Source organism: Lampris incognitus, chromosome 3 (assembly GCF_029633865.1).
Source record: "Lampris incognitus isolate fLamInc1 chromosome 3, fLamInc1.hap2, whole genome shotgun sequence".
Classification (NCBI taxonomy): Eukaryota; Metazoa; Chordata; class Actinopteri; order Lampriformes; family Lampridae; genus Lampris; species Lampris incognitus.
In genome coordinates, this window is record NC_079213.1 from 67,730,051 (window position 1) to 67,750,246 (window position 20,196).

The 20,196-nt window shown below is 43.6% G+C and overlaps 1 protein-coding gene across 1 annotated transcript in view; it reads left to right on the forward strand.

Moving 5' to 3' along the window:
• The window catches only part of dnajc6 (DnaJ (Hsp40) homolog, subfamily C, member 6), a 43,303-nt gene extending 23,552 nt beyond the window's left edge, over positions 1-19,751 (forward strand). The window contains exons 6-19 of the mRNA XM_056277334.1: positions 107-240; positions 1,510-1,704; positions 2,090-2,207; positions 4,690-4,769; positions 5,985-6,178; positions 6,345-6,371; positions 10,199-10,582; positions 12,246-12,389; positions 13,395-13,496; positions 13,777-13,914; positions 14,933-15,277; positions 15,947-16,095; positions 16,972-17,148; positions 19,527-19,751. Of these exons, the coding sequence (XP_056133309.1) occupies positions 107-240; positions 1,510-1,704; positions 2,090-2,207; positions 4,690-4,769; positions 5,985-6,178; positions 6,345-6,371; positions 10,199-10,582; positions 12,246-12,389; positions 13,395-13,496; positions 13,777-13,914; positions 14,933-15,277; positions 15,947-16,095; positions 16,972-17,148; positions 19,527-19,628 (2,289 nt within the window). The 3' untranslated portion in view covers positions 19,629-19,751. The remainder of the gene's footprint in view (positions 1-106; positions 241-1,509; positions 1,705-2,089; positions 2,208-4,689; positions 4,770-5,984; positions 6,179-6,344; positions 6,372-10,198; positions 10,583-12,245; positions 12,390-13,394; positions 13,497-13,776; positions 13,915-14,932; positions 15,278-15,946; positions 16,096-16,971; positions 17,149-19,526) is intronic.
• Positions 19,752-20,196: the final 445 nt, after the last annotated feature.

A 20,196-nucleotide genomic window follows, 5' to 3' on the forward strand; every position in this document is an offset into this window, starting at 1 on the left:
TCCCTCTCCTATGCACCTGTCTCATGAAATAGATATGCAAATTATTCTTCTTTTCCGAGTCTCAGATGTTGCATTAACATAAGAATCTGTTATGTGTGTTTGAAAGGACGGCCGTGCTCCCTCTGGTGTTTTGGTCTGTGCCATGTTCTGCTTCTGCCATCTCTTCAACAACCCAGTGCCCGCCATGCAGTTGCTCAGCGCCAAGAGACCAGGATCCGGACTCTGGCCATCACATCACAGGTTAAAATATGTGTGTGTGTGTGTGTGTGTGTGTGTGTGTGTGTGTGTGTGTGTGTGCGCGTGTCTGTGCCTGTGTTAAGTGGCAGGGAGTTGTGTGTGCATATGTATGCCGGTGTCTTTGTGCATGCATGTATATACAACATGTCTGCATGTCCGTATAGGTATTTGTGTGAGTAAATGTGTGAGTATGACTATGTTGGGGAGGTCACCATCACTACACCACTTGCCGAAAATGAATTTCCTTTAGTATGGAACACAGTGGAGTTTGCCAACATCACATGTTCTATTTTGTGTTGGCCTTTCTCTGGAAAATAGTAATTCCACCGATGGTTGAAGCACGTTTGCACGTTAAGATGGGCTTACAGTGTCCTCCACATTTCATTTCCATCTCTCTGTTATCCGGTCTTTACAAACAGGTTTATTTTTCACCTACTGTGTTTTCGTAAATGATCTCAAGATTCATTGCACTTGTCATGATTTCAGTCCATTAGCTTTTAGTGATGATGTTAAAGAGGTGTCAGAAATGCATAGCAGGCAATTAGTCAGGGAAGCCAGCACTGCTCGTCCTTCTCAGCCTCAGCAAAAATCTTATAGAGCTGGCTCTGAGTCAAGGTTGGATATTTTACTACTCTGGCGGCCCGTGGCTGTAGTATTTCCCAGTCTATTCCAGTGGAAACTTCTCTTTGCGAGCCAGCTCAAATTTTAGCTACCAGATAAAGTATGAAAAATGGCAGAGGGAAACAAACACTCCGGTTGCTTTTGAAGACCTCATTGTAATTCTGTTCTCATTAAAACAAATACCGCACAAGCAGGAAACTTTTTTTTAGATCTATCTCTTTTTCTATGTATCTATCATGATGCGCTGTCCAGTGTAAGAGTTGGAGATGCACTGCAAAAAATGAAATCTTATCAAGTGAAAATATCTTGTATTTGGCACAATAAGTCCAATATTGAGTAGAATTATCTTGAATTATCTTATTCCACTGGCAGATAATTTTGCTTATTTCAAGTTTTTTTTCTTCTTCTTGATTTTGGTCAATTTAATCTTGTTTTAAATCTTAAATTCTTGAAATTAAATTGACCAAAATCAAGAAAAAAACTTGAAATAAGCAAAATTATCTGCCAGTGGAATAAGATAATTCAAGATAATTCTACTCAATATTGGACTTATTGTACCAAGTACAAGATATTCTCACTTGATAAGATTTAATTTTTTGCAGTGTGATATCTTCAACCATGGCATCATCTCCCTCATTTGGTCCCATGCAGGTACATAGGCTATGTCTGTAGCATGGTGTCGGAGAAGCCAAATCTGCCCCACTCCAAGCCCTTGGTCATCAAGGCCCTCACCATGAGCCCGGTCCCCTGCTTCAACAAACAGCGCAGTGGCTGCCGACCCTTCTGCGACGTCCTCATTGGAGAGACCAAGATCTTTACCACTGCCCAGGAATATGAAAGGATGAGGTATTCATGGCTTTTATATATATATACTATATATATATATGTGTATATATGAATGAAACTAATGAACACGATCAAGCACTGGGAGTGCATCCATCCCCATATAAAGAAAGATGCATTAGTTTACAATCCATGGCTGAGTTATACATTGAAAACTTGAATTAAAGCACAATGCATCTGCAGCAGGATACCACAGCAGTAAACAGCTTGTTTCATTTGACTTTACAGAGTATGGGCTTGCTAGTACGGAGCTCTTCCCCCTGACACCGCTCCCATTTTCTGCCCTCACCATCCACCTGGACCCCTCTATCTTTCTCTCCCAATCCTCCTTTTCTTTACCTCTTTCCTCATCATTCCCGCACCATCTTTCTCTCCTCCCCCCTCACAGAGAGCACCGGGTGCAGGAAGGGAAGGTTGTGTTTCCTCTGGGGGTGAGTGTCCACGGGGATGTGGTGGTCTCTGTCTACCACATGAGGTCCACCATCGGAGGACGCCTGCAGGCCAAGGTATACTAGATCTGATCTATATGTCCTGATCTGCACTGTACTGTGTCCTCCAATATGAATCTTTTTTTTTCTGGATTGGGTGGTATCCCATGGGCCAGGGGCTGTATTTGCCGTCGGGTTTAAGAAAGCAGTGTGCACAGGTCCAAGTCTTTTGTTGAATTAACTTCCATTATAGCATCATCAGGTCTACTCAGAAACTGAGAAATGGTTATGGACTTGTGTAAAAGGGAAAATCAAAGTGGAATACCGTGGGACCAGATTTTACGTAACAGATAACGGTTAAATGCACACGCTGATCCTGCTGGACACTCGTCCCTATATTTAGCCCATGAGTTAATTGGTACAGTAAATCACTGTAATAATCAATCGACCTTAGAAAGCAATACAAGGTTTAATGACAAAGCAATCAGTTCTGTGGGCAAAATTCGTTTGACTCTTATGAGTCAATCTGCTTTTATTGCAAAATCAATGGTGCATAGCAGAGCAACAAACTGCCGGCGGCGTCCAGGTGGTGTGGCGGTCTATTCCGTTGCCTACCAACATGGGAATCACCGGTTCGAATCCCGGTGTTACCTCTAGCTTGGCCGGGCGTCCCTACAGACACAATTGGCCATGTCTGCGGGTGGGAAGCCGGATGTGGGTATGTGTCCCGGTCGCTGCACTGGCGCCTCCTCTGGTCGATCGGGGCGCCTGTTCAGGGGGGGAGGGGGAACTGGGGGGAATAGCGTGATCCTCCCATGCGCTACGTCCCCCTGGTGAAACTCCTCGCTGTGAAAAGAAGTGGCTGGCGACTCCACGTGTATCGGAGGAGGCATGTGGTAGTCTGCAGCCCTCCCCGGATCGGCAGAGGAGGGTGGAGCAGTGACCGGGACGGCTCGGGAGAGTGGGGTAATTGGCCAAGTACAATTAGGGAGAAAAAGGGGGAAAAATCCACACAAAAAAGAAAAACAAACTGCACACGTGACCTAAATAATTTTTCAGTGAACGCTGGGCCCATGTCAGCCCAGTGACTTGTTCATATCTACAACAATTTGACTAAACATTACTTTTGACAACAGCCTGTGGCTACGTTCTTGGTGTGTGTGTGTGTGTGTGTGTGTGTGTGTGTGTGTGTGTGTGTGTGTGTGTGTGTGTGTGTGTGTGTGTTTTGTATATTTTGATATTTGCATATTCTGCCCCGATTCCTGTATAACCACACTAACACCTGTTGATGCGCATATTTATTTTCCACATTAGCGCTTTTATGATTGTTTCGTGATTGTATTGTCACTTTGTGTAAAGTGCATTGTGTTGCAATGTGCAATATAAATAAAGTTTGACTTGACTAAACCACGCGTGCTCAACGTACACCAGGAGCTGGCCTTGTACATCAATGCAGCATGGCTACAAAGCTGTTCATTTCAATCTCTCTTTTATTTGCTGAGCAGGGAGACTGAATCTCATGTTTACACAGATATAATGCAATATTGCTCTATACTACACATAGTGTAATGTGCTCTATACTATGTGTAGTATGGACCAATATCACATTTTCATATTCAAAATACATTTATAATGTCAGAAATACATGTTGGTGAGGTGTTAAGTTTTTTTTGTAATTTAGTAATAATCTCACTTATCACGCCGCATTAGCGTTATGTGTGCGGGACAGTTTGCTTTTTCCAATCAGTAAAAACTTAATTGGATCAACACCCAGTTTTTATTTGCTGTCTTGATATGGAGACTGACAGAGTGGTTTGTGCAGGAGGCAATTAACTGGTGTGCTGAAATACTAGATTACGTTATAGGTTGCTGTAATGTAATCTAGTATTTCAGCAAACACTCTTTCTCTTGATACCATACAATACAGTAGAAAACAGTGAACTACGATTCGCTACAAAGTGATACAGAACAATATAATACAATGCAATATGGCTGAACTGAGGTCTAGGTAATGAGTGATTCAACTAACAAATGAAGTGATCATCATCACGGAAGAACGGTCCCGTTGCTGTCAAGACATCCACTTACGAAGATGTATTTCATTTCCATCACATTTACTGCAGCAAGAGGCAGATGACACAGAATATAGAAGTCAAAATTATAACACAGCCGCCAAATAATAGTCAAACATGCACAGGAAATGGGGAAAAGAAATGCACAAAAAGGACACTATGGGGCAGGGGTGGAAAACCCGGCTTCAGAAAGTAGAAGTACTAGCCATGTATTTCCTCCACCCATGGACTAAACCAGCTGATTTCACTAATTAGTTCTCCTACCTGGCTGAAGTGTTGTGCTAATTAGAATCAGCTGGTTTAGTGCAATGGTGGAGCAAATACATGGTTAGTATTTCTACTTTCTGAAGCGGAGTTTTCCACCTCTGCTATAGGAACATAGTTTTTGCAGTTCTCTACAGTGCTATTATGCAAAGCTTTGCACTATGACTGAGTGCTACAAAATAAGATCATTGTAAATGATTTCTCTCTCTTTTTTTTCTCGTCAGGTCTCAAACACTCAGATCTTCCAGATCCAGTTCCATACAGGCTTCATTGCACCCGGGACCACCCTGTTAAAGTTCAACAAGTAAGAATCTCTACCTTGAACTATTGCTATGGGGAAACTTTCCGGGGTGTAGCAATAAAGCCCGGCCTTGATCCTTCTACATTTAAACCCAAATACTGCCCTGTAATAACTTAAAAGCAGGGCTACCGCAGTACAGTAGAGGTCAAAATATATATACAGTGAGCAGGTGCAAAAGCCCTTCTGTCATTAAGGTTGATATCGTGATTTATCATAACAGATATATTACATCATATATTATTGTTATTAATATGTATCAGATACAACTGTTGTGTCTTTTTGAAAAGAGACTGTGCCCCCTCTAGTCTTCCCCCCTTTTTTTTCTCCCCAACTGTACCCCACTCTTCCGAGCCATCCCGGTCACTGCTGCACCCCCTCTGCCGATATCCGGGGAGGGCTGCAGACTACCACATGCCCCCTCCGATACATGTCGAGTCGCCAGCCGCTACTTTTCACCTGACAGTGAGGAGTTTCGCCAGGAGAACATAGCATGTGGGAGGATCACGCTATTCCCCCCAGTTCCCCCTTGCCCCCGAGCAGGCGCCCCGACTGACCAGAGGAGGCTCTAGAGCAGCGACCAGGACACATACCCACATCCGGCTTCCCACCCGCAGACACAGCCAATTGTGTCTGTAGGGACGCCCGACCAAGCCGGAGGTAACACTGGGATTCGAACCGGCGATCCCCGTGTTGGTAGGCAACGGAATAGACCACTACACTACCCGGTGCCTCCTCCAATCTGTTATAAATATCTGCCCTGGCTAGGGGCATTTCCTATCCCTCATTCAGCTCTGATCTGTGAATATGGTGATGCTTTTCACCTGTGTGGGATCTGTGCTACGGTAATGCCCTTTATTCATGTTTTGTTTTGATTTCTCATGGGTGAAAAAGTCATTTCAAAAATTCTCCAAAAAAAAAAAGAAAAAAAAAAGCAAAATTATACCACACACACACACTAACACCTGATTTATCTATTCATAAAACGTAATCTTAAAAATAAAACCCATTTGCCTTCAGATTCTAGATGTGATGTGAAATATTGATCTTTTAGCTTAGATTGAACTTTCCTTCATTTCTCCCACACGCTTTCTCTTTCTCTGTCTCTCTGTCTCTGTCTCTCTTTCTCACACACACACATATGCACACGCACAAACACACACTTTTCTTCCTACTTTCTCTCTCTCTCACTCTCATGGACACACCTGCCTGCCTCTGCAGACCAGAGCTAGATGCATGTGAGTCTCCAGAGAAGTACCCCCAGCTGTTCCATGTGATATTAGATGTGGAGGTAGAGGGGGTGGACAAGCAGAAGGACCTGACTCCACCATGGGAGCAGTTTCCCTATAAAGACATCAGCCCCAGCGTCCTCTTCTCCTGCCACCAGGAACACCAGGACACACTGGCCATCGCTGGTATTTGTGGGAAAGGGAACACATGGGACAACTACAGATACCATTGTGCAGATGTATAATTTTTCCTGGTAGAGATAAGCCCTCTTACAAACACACACAGCACACACACACACCTGATATATCTATTTATAAAACTTAATTTTACTTTCATTTCTGTCCCTGCAAGATGAGATGGAGGGGTTGGATCTGGAGGGTAAGATGGTAGAGGAAACTACATATCTGCTAGCGGACTACAGTAATGTTTGTTAAACAGGGCTGGGCTCAGTGCACTTTTAATCCAATGACTTGACTCTTCAAAAAATTCTACATTCGAATATATTGGAGAAAGTTTGCTTTAAGAATGGTGACTTATCTGTCTATTTGTAAATCAGTTGTCCTTTGCCTTTTGAATTGACTGAATTGAAAGTGCACTATTTCCACCATTTCATGAAGTGATATTTCATTTTGGTTGAAAATCTTCACTTTCCCTCAGGGATAAATAAAGTATTCTGATTCTGATTCGGATATTGTTAAGGAATTCTCAGTGGTCAATCCTGACCACCCCGGGGAATTTTAGTCACCAGTAGAGATGAGTACCGAAACCCAGTGTTAAACGGGCTCCGGTGCTGAATTATTTAAAGACCATACTATTGATTAGTTCCAATGTTAACAGTTCTGCTATCGGTATTGGAGAAATGAAGAAAATAAACGTCCTGTTCATTTAGGCTACATCAACGTTATCGTGCACCTTTTATCACACCGACTCCATTTCTCATTTGCAGTAAGATTAAGACATTTGTCTATGATGCATTTTCGCTTTTGGTTACACTTTATTTTAGGGGGTCGGACATTACCTAGTAATTTCCTAGTAATAAGGTGGTAATTATCACGTAATTGCTTAGAAATAAGGTTGAATTACCGTGTAATTTGGGTTAGGGTTAGCTGTAAAATCACCTGTAAAACTACCACTTTATTACTAGAAAATTACTAAGTAATTTCTGACCCCCTAAAATAAAGTGTCACTTTTATAAATACCACTGTCCCTCATACATCTGTCGTTACCATCACACCGAACATTTTAGAGCAATAACGTTTTTTCAAACAACAATGTGGTTGCCATGGATACGAGAAGTGCCAGAGGCGCATGACTCAATCCTGTCCACAAATGTAAGTAATGTGAAGCTTTATATGTTCTGATCTGAGAGAATGTTTATTAGGCGTCATTACCACACAAGTTACAGGTTGAGTATTTTAGTTCAGAAATAAGAAATTTCACGTTATTCACGTATATTCATTGTACAATGTATGCTAGCTAACAAGTTAGCTTAGCAAGTCTAAGACTTAGCCAACTTTTTCTCCAAAAGGTGAAAATTGTCATTACCATCACGTGTCATTACCTTCACATTTTGCTGTAACAACTTTGGGAAAAAGAATCATAATATCAAATTTATTTTGTAGGACGATCAAAGCTATGCTAAGATATTTGTTCCAGACCACTTAATAGAGCTTTTGAAAAAACAAAAAAAACAAAACAGATTTTAAAGAAATGTATTACCCCAAATTAACAATCATTCCGACAAAACACTCACTGACGAAATCGTGAAAGGACTGTGGGGCTTTTACGGCCGCTAAACCTGCACAAATAAGACAAAAAGAAACTCAGAAACACCCACTAAGGGTACCCCTGACAACACTGCCAAGCAAATAGCGTCTCGGTGCTCCGGTGCTATTTGCCAGCATCCCTGCTCTCAGGGATGCTGGAGCCTATCCCAGCAGTCATTGTGTGGCACGCTGGCCGCTGGCAGACGGCTCTGAGCCTTTAGTCGAGCGGTTAGCGATGTCTCCCGCGGTGCGGGCGATACGGGTTCGCGTCTCGGCCGCGGCAGTTCCTGTGGTTGCCTCCCTAATTCACTACATTGGTGTCAGAAGTGGAATGTGGGACCGTAAGGTCATCGGAAGCGTATGCGCCCAGAGCCGTGAAGAAACTCATATGCTTAAACGCAGGGACACGCTTCCTGAAGGAGAGGAGTAGTGTAACGTGCATGGATAAGTAGACACGCTGATGGCTCCGAGCCTTTAGTCGAGCGGTCTGCGATGTCTCCCGCGGTGCGTGCGATATGGGTTCGCGTCCCGGCCGCGGCAGTTCCTGTGGTTGTCCTCCGAATTCGCTGCAATACATTTGACGCAAAATTGGCCCCTTTCTACGCAGATGTACTTCTTTGTAAAAGATCAGCGCCAATCGGAACATGCAGTTAGAGTGAACACTATTTGGTGTCCTTGGAGAGTTGCTGCTCGCTGGCGCCCAGACTTTACAGTGAGCACGGCAGCAGTGACTGTAGCCGGGCGAAGGCATCGATCGTCATGCCAGGTGGGCTCGTGAGCGGATATTTCGCAGGGGAATATCACTTTTAGATTTAACTGAGACTGAAATCATTCACATGCGGGTTGCCACAGGGGTGTAGCACAAAATTCTGGGCCCTATACATAAGCAGTCTGTGTGGCCCCTTTCCTCTTTTTTCTCTCACGCATCACTTTTTTGAGTTCTAGCATACTGTATATGATTTATAATCACAGTACATTAATCTATCTTAACCTAATTTAACCCAACCTTAACTATCTTGCAGTGATTGAAAAAATGCATAGCAGCTAGGTAGCTAGCTGCTACCAAGCTGTAGTAGTAGGAGTTAGCTAGCCACCTTTCTTTTAAAAGCTCCTCGCTCACCTTTCTTTGGGGAGAAATTACTCAACAGTTCTTTTCCCTCATTTTGCCTTCTCTCCCTTTCCTTCTTTTCTTTTATGGAACCCCGATTTTGCTTTCTTTAGGAAAGACATGACTCTGCTTGCACTTGTATCAGCAGTCACTCTTGACAGGACTAGATGAGCTGCACGGAGAGATGCTCGTGCGGGGCAGACTAAACCATTTTGCACCTTTTTAAGGGGTGAGAGGGGCCTCAGAGAGCCTCCACTAATTTCTTTGGGTCCCTCAACCGATGAAGTGAGCCAATTTTAACAGCAGCCGCAATCCATCCTTTGTGAATTTGCCTGTCAATACAAAGTGAGTCTTAGAAAAACGAGAGACATCCGCGGATAGAAACAGATGGGAAAAAAAACAGATGAACAAATATTACTGGGACCACGACAGAAAATTGCAGATGAACATTTAATATCCAGGAATTCACATTGTAGACACTACCACCGACTATCCCACTAACAGATTGGCCACAATTTCAAATAGTGACCAATGACCATACACGATTCAGCCATATACTAGGTTTTGACCTAGTCTTGTTAACACGGAAAAGTTTATTCTGTTTATCCAAACATGTTTTTTTTTTTAAAAAAGTGACATGTTAGCCTAAAACTTAAAGAGGTTTTTATGGATTAGTGTGCAGAAAAAAGTGAAAGAAAAAAAAGTTTCTCCAAAACTGAAATGTCACTTCAGGTTAACATTAGTCAATCCCCTGCTTTAAAGTCACTCCCTCCTACTGTTTCTTTACAAAGCTGTTTATTTTTCACTGGTTGATGAATACGTAGATTCATCGTGTCATCGTAGTCATAATATCCTTCTCTTCAGCTAACAGATTAGAGGTAAAGCCCCATGCCAAATGTTTTGCACCTGTAGCGTAGCAGTTGGCATCCCCCTGTAGCGAATGTGTGGATCACTGCACGTAGAGCAAATTAAAATAAAAAACAGTTTATAGTCTGAGATGACCTAGTCCCTCCAGTGTATTTTCATCCTCCACCTTTCTTTTTATCTGCCCTATTTTACCATCTGTCTTCTCAGTTAATTTCCTGTCTGTTTCCTTATCTCTATCCCTCTCTGTTCTCTCTCGCTCTCTGTTTGAATCTCTTTCTCCAATGAGGTCTCCCAAGTTTTCTTCTTTTTCCATCGTTTTCACAATCTCCCAACTTCTCTCTCTCACTCATTTCTTTCTTCCTCTCTCTCTCCCTCATGCCTTCTTTCCATTCTTCTTTCCTTTCCCTCTCTCTCGCATCCACCTTTAACCCTTTTCTACCTCTCTCTCCCACCCTTTCATGTAGAGCCAAGCCGGCCCCACGGAGGTCCAGACGGCCGAGGTCACGGCGAGGAGAGCGAGCCCTCAGACGATGAGATGTTGTCTCTCTCAAGTCAGCAGAGCAACGCCAGCGCAGCCCCCCAGAAACCCAACCCCCTGGCTCCAGCTCCCACGGTGCCTCCGCAGGCTGAGGAGGTGGATCTCCTGGGCCTTGATGGGGAGGCAATCAACCCTTCATGCCCTTCACCGCAGCCGCCGCCGCCCACGGCAGCCACTACCACTGACCTCCTCGGGGACCTGTTTGGTTCTCCTCCTCCTCAGCCAACAAGCGGACCGTCGTCCACCCATTCTACGCCACACAAAGTAGCTCCAAACACCGCCTCACCCTGTCCCTCTCCGGCCCCGACAGGTGAGACACTGTTTAAATTTTAATCTGCCAAAAAAAAAAAAATTAAGGAAATGTTTCTCGTGAAAAATAAAACCCTCTGTTTCCTTGTAAACATAGGGATGTATATACTTGCAGCCCATTTTCATTCCACGGCATCATACATTGACGCTTTTGCCAAAGCATTGAAATATGACACACGATGTGCCCTTCCACATTTGTACAGAGTGGAAGCGAGGCTTATCTAACTACCGAACCTTACTAACCTTAACTACTACCTAACCTCTACCCAGACCTTAAGCCCTGCCTCACCTCAACCCAAAACATAACCACTTTCTAACCTTAAACCTAAAAACGTAACCACTATCCAACTTGTATGTTGTTAATATTGATATATTGAGCCAAACCATCGTAGAAAAAGATTATCAGTATTCAACACTGCTGCAGGAGGTTTAGCTATGGAGTATTTTGGATACCTGGCTTGTCTCATACAGAAGCAGGAGGGTACTTTGCACACCCTATAAGCACTGATATAGGGTGCTGTGGGATAAATGTGGGTTGACACTTGGTTAGACATTGACATACTAGATGTGAATATTTTGACTTTCACTGGGATTGAAAAGCAAAAGATTTAATTGTCCCATTTCTAGATCCGACACTTTAAGAATCCGGTGTAACTATCACGGATGTGTAGACTCGCTAGCCCTTGGCTAACGGGTCAGACCCTTTAGTTGACTGGTTAACGCGGTCGCCTGCAGTGCGGGGAACCCGGGTTCGATTCCCGGCTGCCGCCTGGATTCTGTTCAGGGAGCAGCCGGGAATTGAACTGGCCAACCAAGTCAACTAAAGGGTCCGACCCGTTAGCCAAGTGCTAGTGAGTCTACACATCTGTAGTCATTACGCTCAAAAAAATCCCAGATCAGGAATATAAAATGGGAAATACTTCAGAACATATCCTATTTTAATACTTACTGACCCCAGTAATACTTGAATACCCTACATTATACTTCTTAATGGATGCATGGAATGTGAAAAGAGTATATAATTTTTGTTAGATATTTAGCATCACTATATATACATGAATACAGAATACTTGCCTTTTATAATCACATCAGACAAGACAAATTGTGCTTTTCACAATCTAATCTACAGATTTCTAATATTTCTAAGAGGTGCAGACGTTTTTGTCACCGACCAGCTCACACTACACAAATATGTTAAAACTTGTCCAGATTTGAGTTGTAAAAGTTAGACAGGTTTGATGTAATCTCGATGGCTCCGGCTGGTTGAAGGCTCAATCTGGAGGAGAGAGATTTGAATCCTAAAACCCCTGCATGCTACAAGATAATGTGTGCCAACAGTCCATGGTTACTTGCCCTATTTGCAGTCTGATGCAGACGCTTCACAATCTTGAAAATCAGTCATCATGGCCGAATCGGGGGTTATAATCAGGCTTTCACACCTTGTAGTGTGTTCTCGGCTTAACTTGACTTTGAGGCGCTAATCGGCTCTGTCAATCTGCCATTTTATAGCATATCAGATATTTCATACACATAAGCACTTGATGGATTTTACAGCAACAGCAAAAACGGACTAAAAGATAACCCACCTTTTAACCAATGTTCACATAACATTTTATCATATAATACTCCACAGTAACACTGATGGGTGCAGTTGTTTCCCTTAGCATTCGATCCCTTCGGGGCTGGTCCCATGCCTAAGCCTCAGGAGCTCATGGGGTCATTCCTGGGACCAGGTAACGTGGGGCAGCCAGACCCCTTCCTGCATGCCATTCGCTCTCCATCACCCACCCTACAGCCTACAAGCATGGGTAAGGCATGCTACCATATCACCATTGCACACTGCCAAGTACCGCAGTAACTGCATAAAAAGCCTTTGAATACTCTGATTCCAAGTGAGTCTACACTATAGTGGGGTAAGTGTGTTGCTGCATAAGTTCTAAGACTGCAAAGGCTCTGTAATTCAAAGTTATGTCCCATATATGCATGTAAATCCAACGAGTATGTATCGAATGCCTGTTTATTTTGGTAAATAGGGATAGTAAATATTTCTTTGTACTTTCCATCTAAAGTTTGTAAGTTGTAAGAGTGATGCATTCAACAATTTTTGTTAATGAGGAGACCCTTCTCTTTAAGTCTACGTTACCTTAAACCTGAATATGTCTTGGGGTCTGCACAAGCATGGTTCAGGCATGCTCCACCTGCATACACACAGCCTGCTGCTCTGCATTTATGCTTTAAGTCCTTATGCGTGAGAATGTCAAAGTGTTTCTGACATTCTTTTCACAATTTTTTTTCCTGTTTATGCATGACATAAAATCACCCGTGTCCCGCTGCTGCTTTTCAACCGTTTCAGATTGACTTGTTACTTAGAGTACTGTGTGACGCTCGCATAATGTGGGCAAGTGCAGTTTGATTGATTTAAGCCTTTCAGTGGCAACACATTCCAAGATGGTGGCACAGATTACATCAAAGTGCTGTATGAGCTTTGGTATTGAAGTGCCTGGAAGCCTGAACATTTCCCAACATTTGGTAGACTTCAGATGGATTATGTTGCCGAGGTATTTACTGCCAAGCGGTGATTTGGGATGTCAAGTCGTTTGTCATTAGAAGCTATTTCATGCACACTACTTTTTATGATCAGTTCAAGCAAGTTTATATCAGCCGATTTAGTTCCAACAAGAAAATATTTGTGCAATTTCACCAACAGTGTCACAATTCTTGTGACACAGAGTCGGCGAGTGCATGACTCGGTATCACCCTCCTTTCATTTACTGTGTGGTTTATCTGTAATTAAATCTTGTTTGTTAATGTAGGCCGGAGTTCTCCGGTCCCTCCGACCACACCAACAGTCAATATCCAGCAGCAGAACGCGATGGGAGGGTGGGACTGGAACAGACCTGCTACCGCACCCACAGGTACACACACACACACACACACACACACACACACACACACACACACACACACACACACACACACACACACACACAGAGCCAGCAGTGCCCTCTACTGGTATTCATATGTATGTGATGCAGTATCAGATGTAATCCAGCTAAACCTGATTACAGCCTCTTATCCTACGTATCTGCATTGCAGCTAAGATGTTCTACAGAGTATTTGTTGGAGGAGACTTGGGAATTTAATGTTCTCTTTGTCTTTTCTGTTGATTTCTACTTTGCCTGTTGTTATATTTAGGAGGCGGCTTTGGTATAGGAAGTCGGTCAGCCACCACCAGTCCCACTGGCTCCGTCCACAGTACCCCCACCCACCAGACCAAGCCCAACACCCTGGACCCGTTCGCTGACATAGGCAACCTGGGGGGTAGCCTTGGAGGTCAGCTGACAGCAATTAAGACACTAGAGTCAAAATATAAATGAATAACACTGGTGTAATTTTATGTTTTTCTCATAGTCGACAAATGCTATAAAATAGGCTCTATTATCCCATGGATTACGTATGCCAAACTTCCCATCCAGGAAGCCATAAAATCCCGTTGAATCCAAAAAGGCATAGAGTCATACTGCAAGCTTGGTCATCATAATGAAATATTGTGAACAATGGCTTCCGTCTGCCTGCCACACCAGAGATAAGATAATCAAAATAGTCCCTAGTAATGGAACAGTTCACTGCCTTTTGAAGTCCCCTTTGGAAAAAGTAAAACACGATAATGGATTATGCTGTTGAAGGCTGAAGCTGTGTCCCTGTAAATGATTTTTGAAAACAATGGGGTCCTATGGCTCTCCAGATGTGAGCTAGGTGTTGGCTACATGAAAAAGACTTTGAGTATGGGGAAGGCATGGGGGAATTAAGTCTTTTCATAATATTTGCTAACGACAACAACATAGGTGGCACTGTAGCGCAGTGGTTAGCGTGGTTGCCTCATGGCAAGAGGGTCCTGGGTTTGAACCCCGGGGTTGTCCAGCCTTGAGGGTCGTCCTGGGGTGTCCTCTGTGTGGAGTTTGCACGTTCTCCCCATGTCTGCGTGGGTTTCCTCCGGTTGCTCCGGTTTCCTCCCAAAGTCCAAAGACATGTAGGTCAGGTGAATCGGCCATACTAAATTGTCCCAAGGTGTGAATGTGTCGGCTCTGTGATGGCCTGGCGGCCTGTCCAGGGTGTCTCCCCGCCTGCCGCTCAGTGATTGCTGGGATAGGCTCCAGCATCCCCGCGACCCCAATTGGGATGAGCGGCTTGGATAATGGATGGATGGATGGACAACAACATAAAATCAGCAGTGTTATGCTTTAAGGACAGCCCACAGTCAACAGTACAAGGACCGTAACTTGATAACTTCAAGTAAAAGCACTAATTTTGCCTCTCTTTCCTTCCCTCCTTCATTTGCTCCTACCTCCAGGAGGCTCGGGCTTCTCCAGTAAGCCTACTACCCCTACCAGCACTACCCCTGCCTTTCCTCCCATGGGTTCTCCATCACGGCCCCCTCCTTCTCCTCAGCACACCGCTGGGTGGCAGCCTCACGCAGGAGCCGGCTTCCCCTCTTGGCAGCCCGGTGGTGCTGGTGGTGGTGGTGGAGGTGGCTGGCAGCCCCAGGGACAGAACGCAAGCCCCCAGCCCAAGCCGAGCCCCAGCCACTCTCCCATGCCCCATACGTCCCCCCAAAACAGACCCAACTACAACGTCAGCTTCTCCGGGATGGGAGGAGGCTCCCCAAGCACAGGGGGGAAAACACAAGCTGGTATGGGTGAGTAGAAGACTGGGGTTGAAGTTTCGATGTGATCCGTCATGCAGGGTTGATGTTGTTGCTGTATGTTCGATCAGTAAGGGGGTGTTTCAAAGTTAAAGACATCTGGTAAACTTACTTTTCCAGGAAAAAAAGATTTACTTTTGTATCTGTGTTGATCTATAAAGCAATTGTTTATTATGATGGCAGGAAAAAAGGGGAAAAAAGTGAATCAGTTTTGAGACTTACTTTGTGAGGCAGCGGTCCATAAGCTATTCCCTTTTAAAACCCTACAAGTGCTCACCTATTTAAAAACATGTTACGTATTACTGAAATAGAGTTGCAGAAGCTCAAAACGGTGTGAAATGAATTTTATCTTTGCCTAAAACCATTATTTGAGTGAAAATAACTTCTCTTGTTTCTTGAGGTTATGACTCAATGGTGCCATAAGTCTTACCTGACGCCTCAACAAATGTGATTATATGTTTTTACTATGGACACACATGGGCGGTGACCTCTTTTTTCTAATGATGTTTGAAGTGTGCAAGAAACATATTTTTGTGCCTCTCACCTGGGTGCATGTAAGAGATTTACAGTATGTTGTGCCCCACTGAGGGGCATCATAGGAATGTAGGTTGACCAGTTACAGTTTGCAGATCTTTCTTCCTCTCATTTTTTTTTTTTTACCAGGTTCCAAGCCCAAGGCATCGGATGCTAACTTTGATGACTTGCTGTCGGGTCAGGGCTTCGCTGGGGCCAAGGAAAAGAAAGGCCCCCGGACTATAGCAGAGATGAGGAAAGAAGAGATGGCCAAAGAGATGGATCCAGAGAAACTCAAGGTAGGGAGCCGCTTTTGACTGTGTTTTTAATTCGCTTCTAATTACAACAGAAAAGGGAATGTCCAAACCCCCCAAAATGGGTTGTGTGCTTGTTTCTGGTCATAGTATCAGATACCGGTTCCATAATGACTACCGGTACTACACAGTACTTGTATGCTTTCACCCTGTAATGCTCCATCATGGTGTGAGTTTTTAATTCAATTTGGGCCCTTTTAGATTAGGCTTAAGAAACCCCGGAGGGAGCTTTTTGAACAGAGCCAACAATGAACAGCCCCAAAAGGTTAAGCTAGCTTTATTAGTATTATCTTCTAAATCATTTATTTAAACTTACTTTTATATTCTTATATTAATGTCACAAATTTTGGTACACTGGATGCAGACCTCCATGTCAATGTTTAAATATGTCTTGCTGTACTTCATGCTTTTGTCTTACAGAAGTGTACTCAAAGCATTTTGTAAGTGTATTTGGAAAGGTACGTCACAAATAAAGATTATTATGATTACTATGACGGTATTGGACCCACCGACTAAAACACTTCATGGCAGATTTTCAACTGAGAAACGGCAAAATGAACTGACTGATTGTCTCGGTAAGTTGTAGCATCAGGAGGATCAGGATGTGGTTTTAAAAAGCAGCTAGTAAAGGACAAAAAAAAAAAAAACCCAGGAGAAACTGAGTCACAAAATGCTAAATTCAGCATGTCATTTTACAATGCATTCTCTTGGGTAACATCTTCACCCAGAGGACTGTTTTTTGAACACTTAATTGGAGTCATATTTGCCGAAATGATGTGATGATGTGAATTAACAATTGCTCCTGATCTGCTAATCACAGACTGAAGGAACCTGTCTCTCCCTCCCTTGTTCGTGTCCTAGATTCTGGACTGGATCGAGGGGAAGGAGCGTAATATCCGTGCCCTGTTGTCCACCATGCATACGGTGCTGTGGGAGGGGGAGACCCGCTGGAAAACAGTGGGCATGGCTGACCTGGTCACTCCGGAACAAGTCAAGAAGGTCTACCGCAAAGCAGTCCTCGTGGTCCACCCAGACAAGGTGACACAAGCACACACACACATTTGTACAAACACATACTGTGATAACTACACGATGAACAACTACATTATAACATTATAACGCTTTCTTCCAGCATACTCTGTAAGACATATCACTTCTTATGGTTATCTGAGCTCAGTAAATCCCTAAGGTGTATACTGCAGGCACTTCCGTAATTCGCTGTATATATACACTACCGTTCAAAAGTTTGGGATCACCCAAACAATTTTGTGTTTTCCATGAAAAGTCACACTTATTCACCACCATATGTTGTGAAATGAATAGAAAATAGAGTCAAGACATTGACAAGGTTAGAAATAATGATTTGTATTTGAAATAAGAATTTTTTTACATCAAACTTTGCTTTCGTCAAAGAATCCTCCATTTGCAGCAATTACAGCATTGCAGACCTTTGGCATTCTAGCTGTTAATTTGTTGAGGTAATCTGGAGAAATTGCACCCCACGCTTCCAGAAGCAGCTCCCACAAGTTGGATTGGTTGGATGGGCACTTCTTTGAGCAGATTGAGTTTCTGGAGCATCACATTTGTGGGGTCAATTAAACGCTCAAAATGGCCAGAAAAAGAGAACTTTCATCTGAAACTCGACAGTCTATTCTTGTTCTTAGAAATGAAGGCTATTCCATGCGAGAAATTGCTAAGAAATTGAAGATTTCCTACACCGGTGTGTACTACTCCCTTCAGAGGACAGCACAAACAGGCTCTAACCAGAGTAGAAAAAGAAGTGGGAGGCCGCGTTGCACAACTGAGCAAGAAGATAAGTACATTAGAGTCTCTAGTTTGAGAAACAGACGCCTCACAGGTCCCCAACTGGCATCTTCATTAAATAGTACCTGTTAGAGCCTGTTTGTGCTGTCCTTGTGGGAGCTGCTTCTGGAAGCGTGGGGTGCAATTTCTCCAGATTACCTCAACAAATTAACAGCTAGAATGCCAAAGGTCTGCAATGCTGTAATTGCTGCAAATGGAGGATTCTTTGACGAAAGCAAAGTTTGATGTAAAAAAAATCTTATTTCAAATACAAATCATTATTTCTAACCTTGTCAATGTCTTGACTCTATTTTCTATTCATTTCACAACATATGGTGGTGAATAAGTGTGACTTTTCATGGAAAACACGAAATTGTTTGGGTGATCCCAAACTTTTGAACGGTAGTGTATATATATATATATATTATCAAGGCTCAGCGTTTTCGGGTTTTTATTTTTCAAAGCCATCCAGCATGACGAATTTCGCCACAAGAGGACACTGTTACATAACCTCACATGAACAGGAACAACTTTTGGATCCGTGGAAACAAAATCCAGGTGAAAATCAATTTAAAAATCTGGGTATTTTTCGGTGAAAATCAGTAAAAACTGAAAACGTTGAACCTTGCATACTATATATATATATATATATATATATATATATATATATATGTGTGTGTGTGTGTGTGTGTGTGTGTGTGTGTGTATAATGTATATATTAAGTGGAAAACAATCTCGAAGCATTGCCATGGTGCACTTTCAATTTCTGTGAAATATGTCCTCTAAATAGTCATCTTATAAAGCGTACATGCAACCCAAAGGCATACTTGTATCCAGAGTTTTATATTGTATGCCGCATATAGCAAGTGTTTAAATATTTTCCTGTGTGTCCGGGTAGCATAGCGGTCTATTGCGTTGCCTACCAACACAGGGACTGCCAGTTCGAATCCCCGTGTTACCTCTGGCTTGGTCAGGTGTTCCTACAGACACAATGGGCCGTGTCTACAGGTGGGAAGCCAGATGTGTCCTGGTCACTGCACTAGAGCCTCCTCTGGTCAGTCGGGGTGCCTGTTTGGGGGGGGGGACTGGGAGGAATAGCGTGCTCCTGCCACGTCCCCCTGGCGAAATTCCTCACTGTCAGGTGAAAAGAAGCAGCTGGTGACTCCACGTGTATCGAGGAGGCATGTGGTAGTCTGCAGCCCTCCCCGGCTCGCCAGAGAGGGTGAAGCAGTGACCAGGATGGCTCAGAAGAGTGGGGTAATTGGCTGGATACAATTTGGGGGGAAAAAAGGGGGGGAGGAATCCTCAAAATAGAAAAAAAAGAAAAAGAAAGCCTTATAAAAAAAAAGATCATTATGCTTGCTAATTCGTTTGTCATTTGAATGTTAACTAATTTGTGCCGTACCTTTGATTCTGTCATTTACAGTAATTATCCATTAATTGTGATGATCTGAGCAAAAACAAGGCTGCCCTTGCTTGAAATGTCTCTTAACATCATGAGCAAGACTGTGTAGTGACCAATGGCAGTCTTTTTCTGGTTATTGTGATTTTTCCTGAGATTAACACCAGAGGTGACTAATACACAGTACGACTGCTTCCCTCTTCCCTGCCAGGCGACGGGGCAGCCGTACGAACAATACGCCAAGATGATTTTCATGGAACTGAACGACGCCTGGTCAGAATTTGAAAGCCAAGGACAAAAAGCACTCTACTAAGCGAAGAGCAAGAGAAAGTGAGCCAGGCGAGGACATTCCTGCCGACCCCCGTCCTGCCCCCACCCCACCCCATCACACACACACCTAAAACGCCCCATCAACTCGGGTCAATAAACTACACCCCCCCACCCCACCTCCGATCATCCGCCTTTTATATGTGTGCTTTGACCTACGCTTCCCCCTCCTTAGACATAGATGGATCTGAAAAGACTGCAAAAGACATGAAGTCACAGTAGCCAGACTAACAGAGTAACCGTGACAACAAGTGACTTCCTTTAGCTGTATTGTACATGTATCCAGTGCGACATTGTCCTTCCCTGTTGAGTGTCCTAAGCCTGGAACCAACCCAACACCAAAGTAAAAGTAAAGTCATCGGGGCTGGCTAGCAAACACAGAGGTTCTCTCAAAGGGAAGACGGATCACAAGAAAAGCTGACGCCAAGAGGAGGGTAAAGGAAAAAAGCATCATGCAAGCTGCCTCAAAAAGTCTTTGAGAGAGTGCTGTAATGGCGTCTGTGGTCTTTGGGAGGGTCACTTCCAACATTCAGCCCAGCAACCTGTTTATGAGT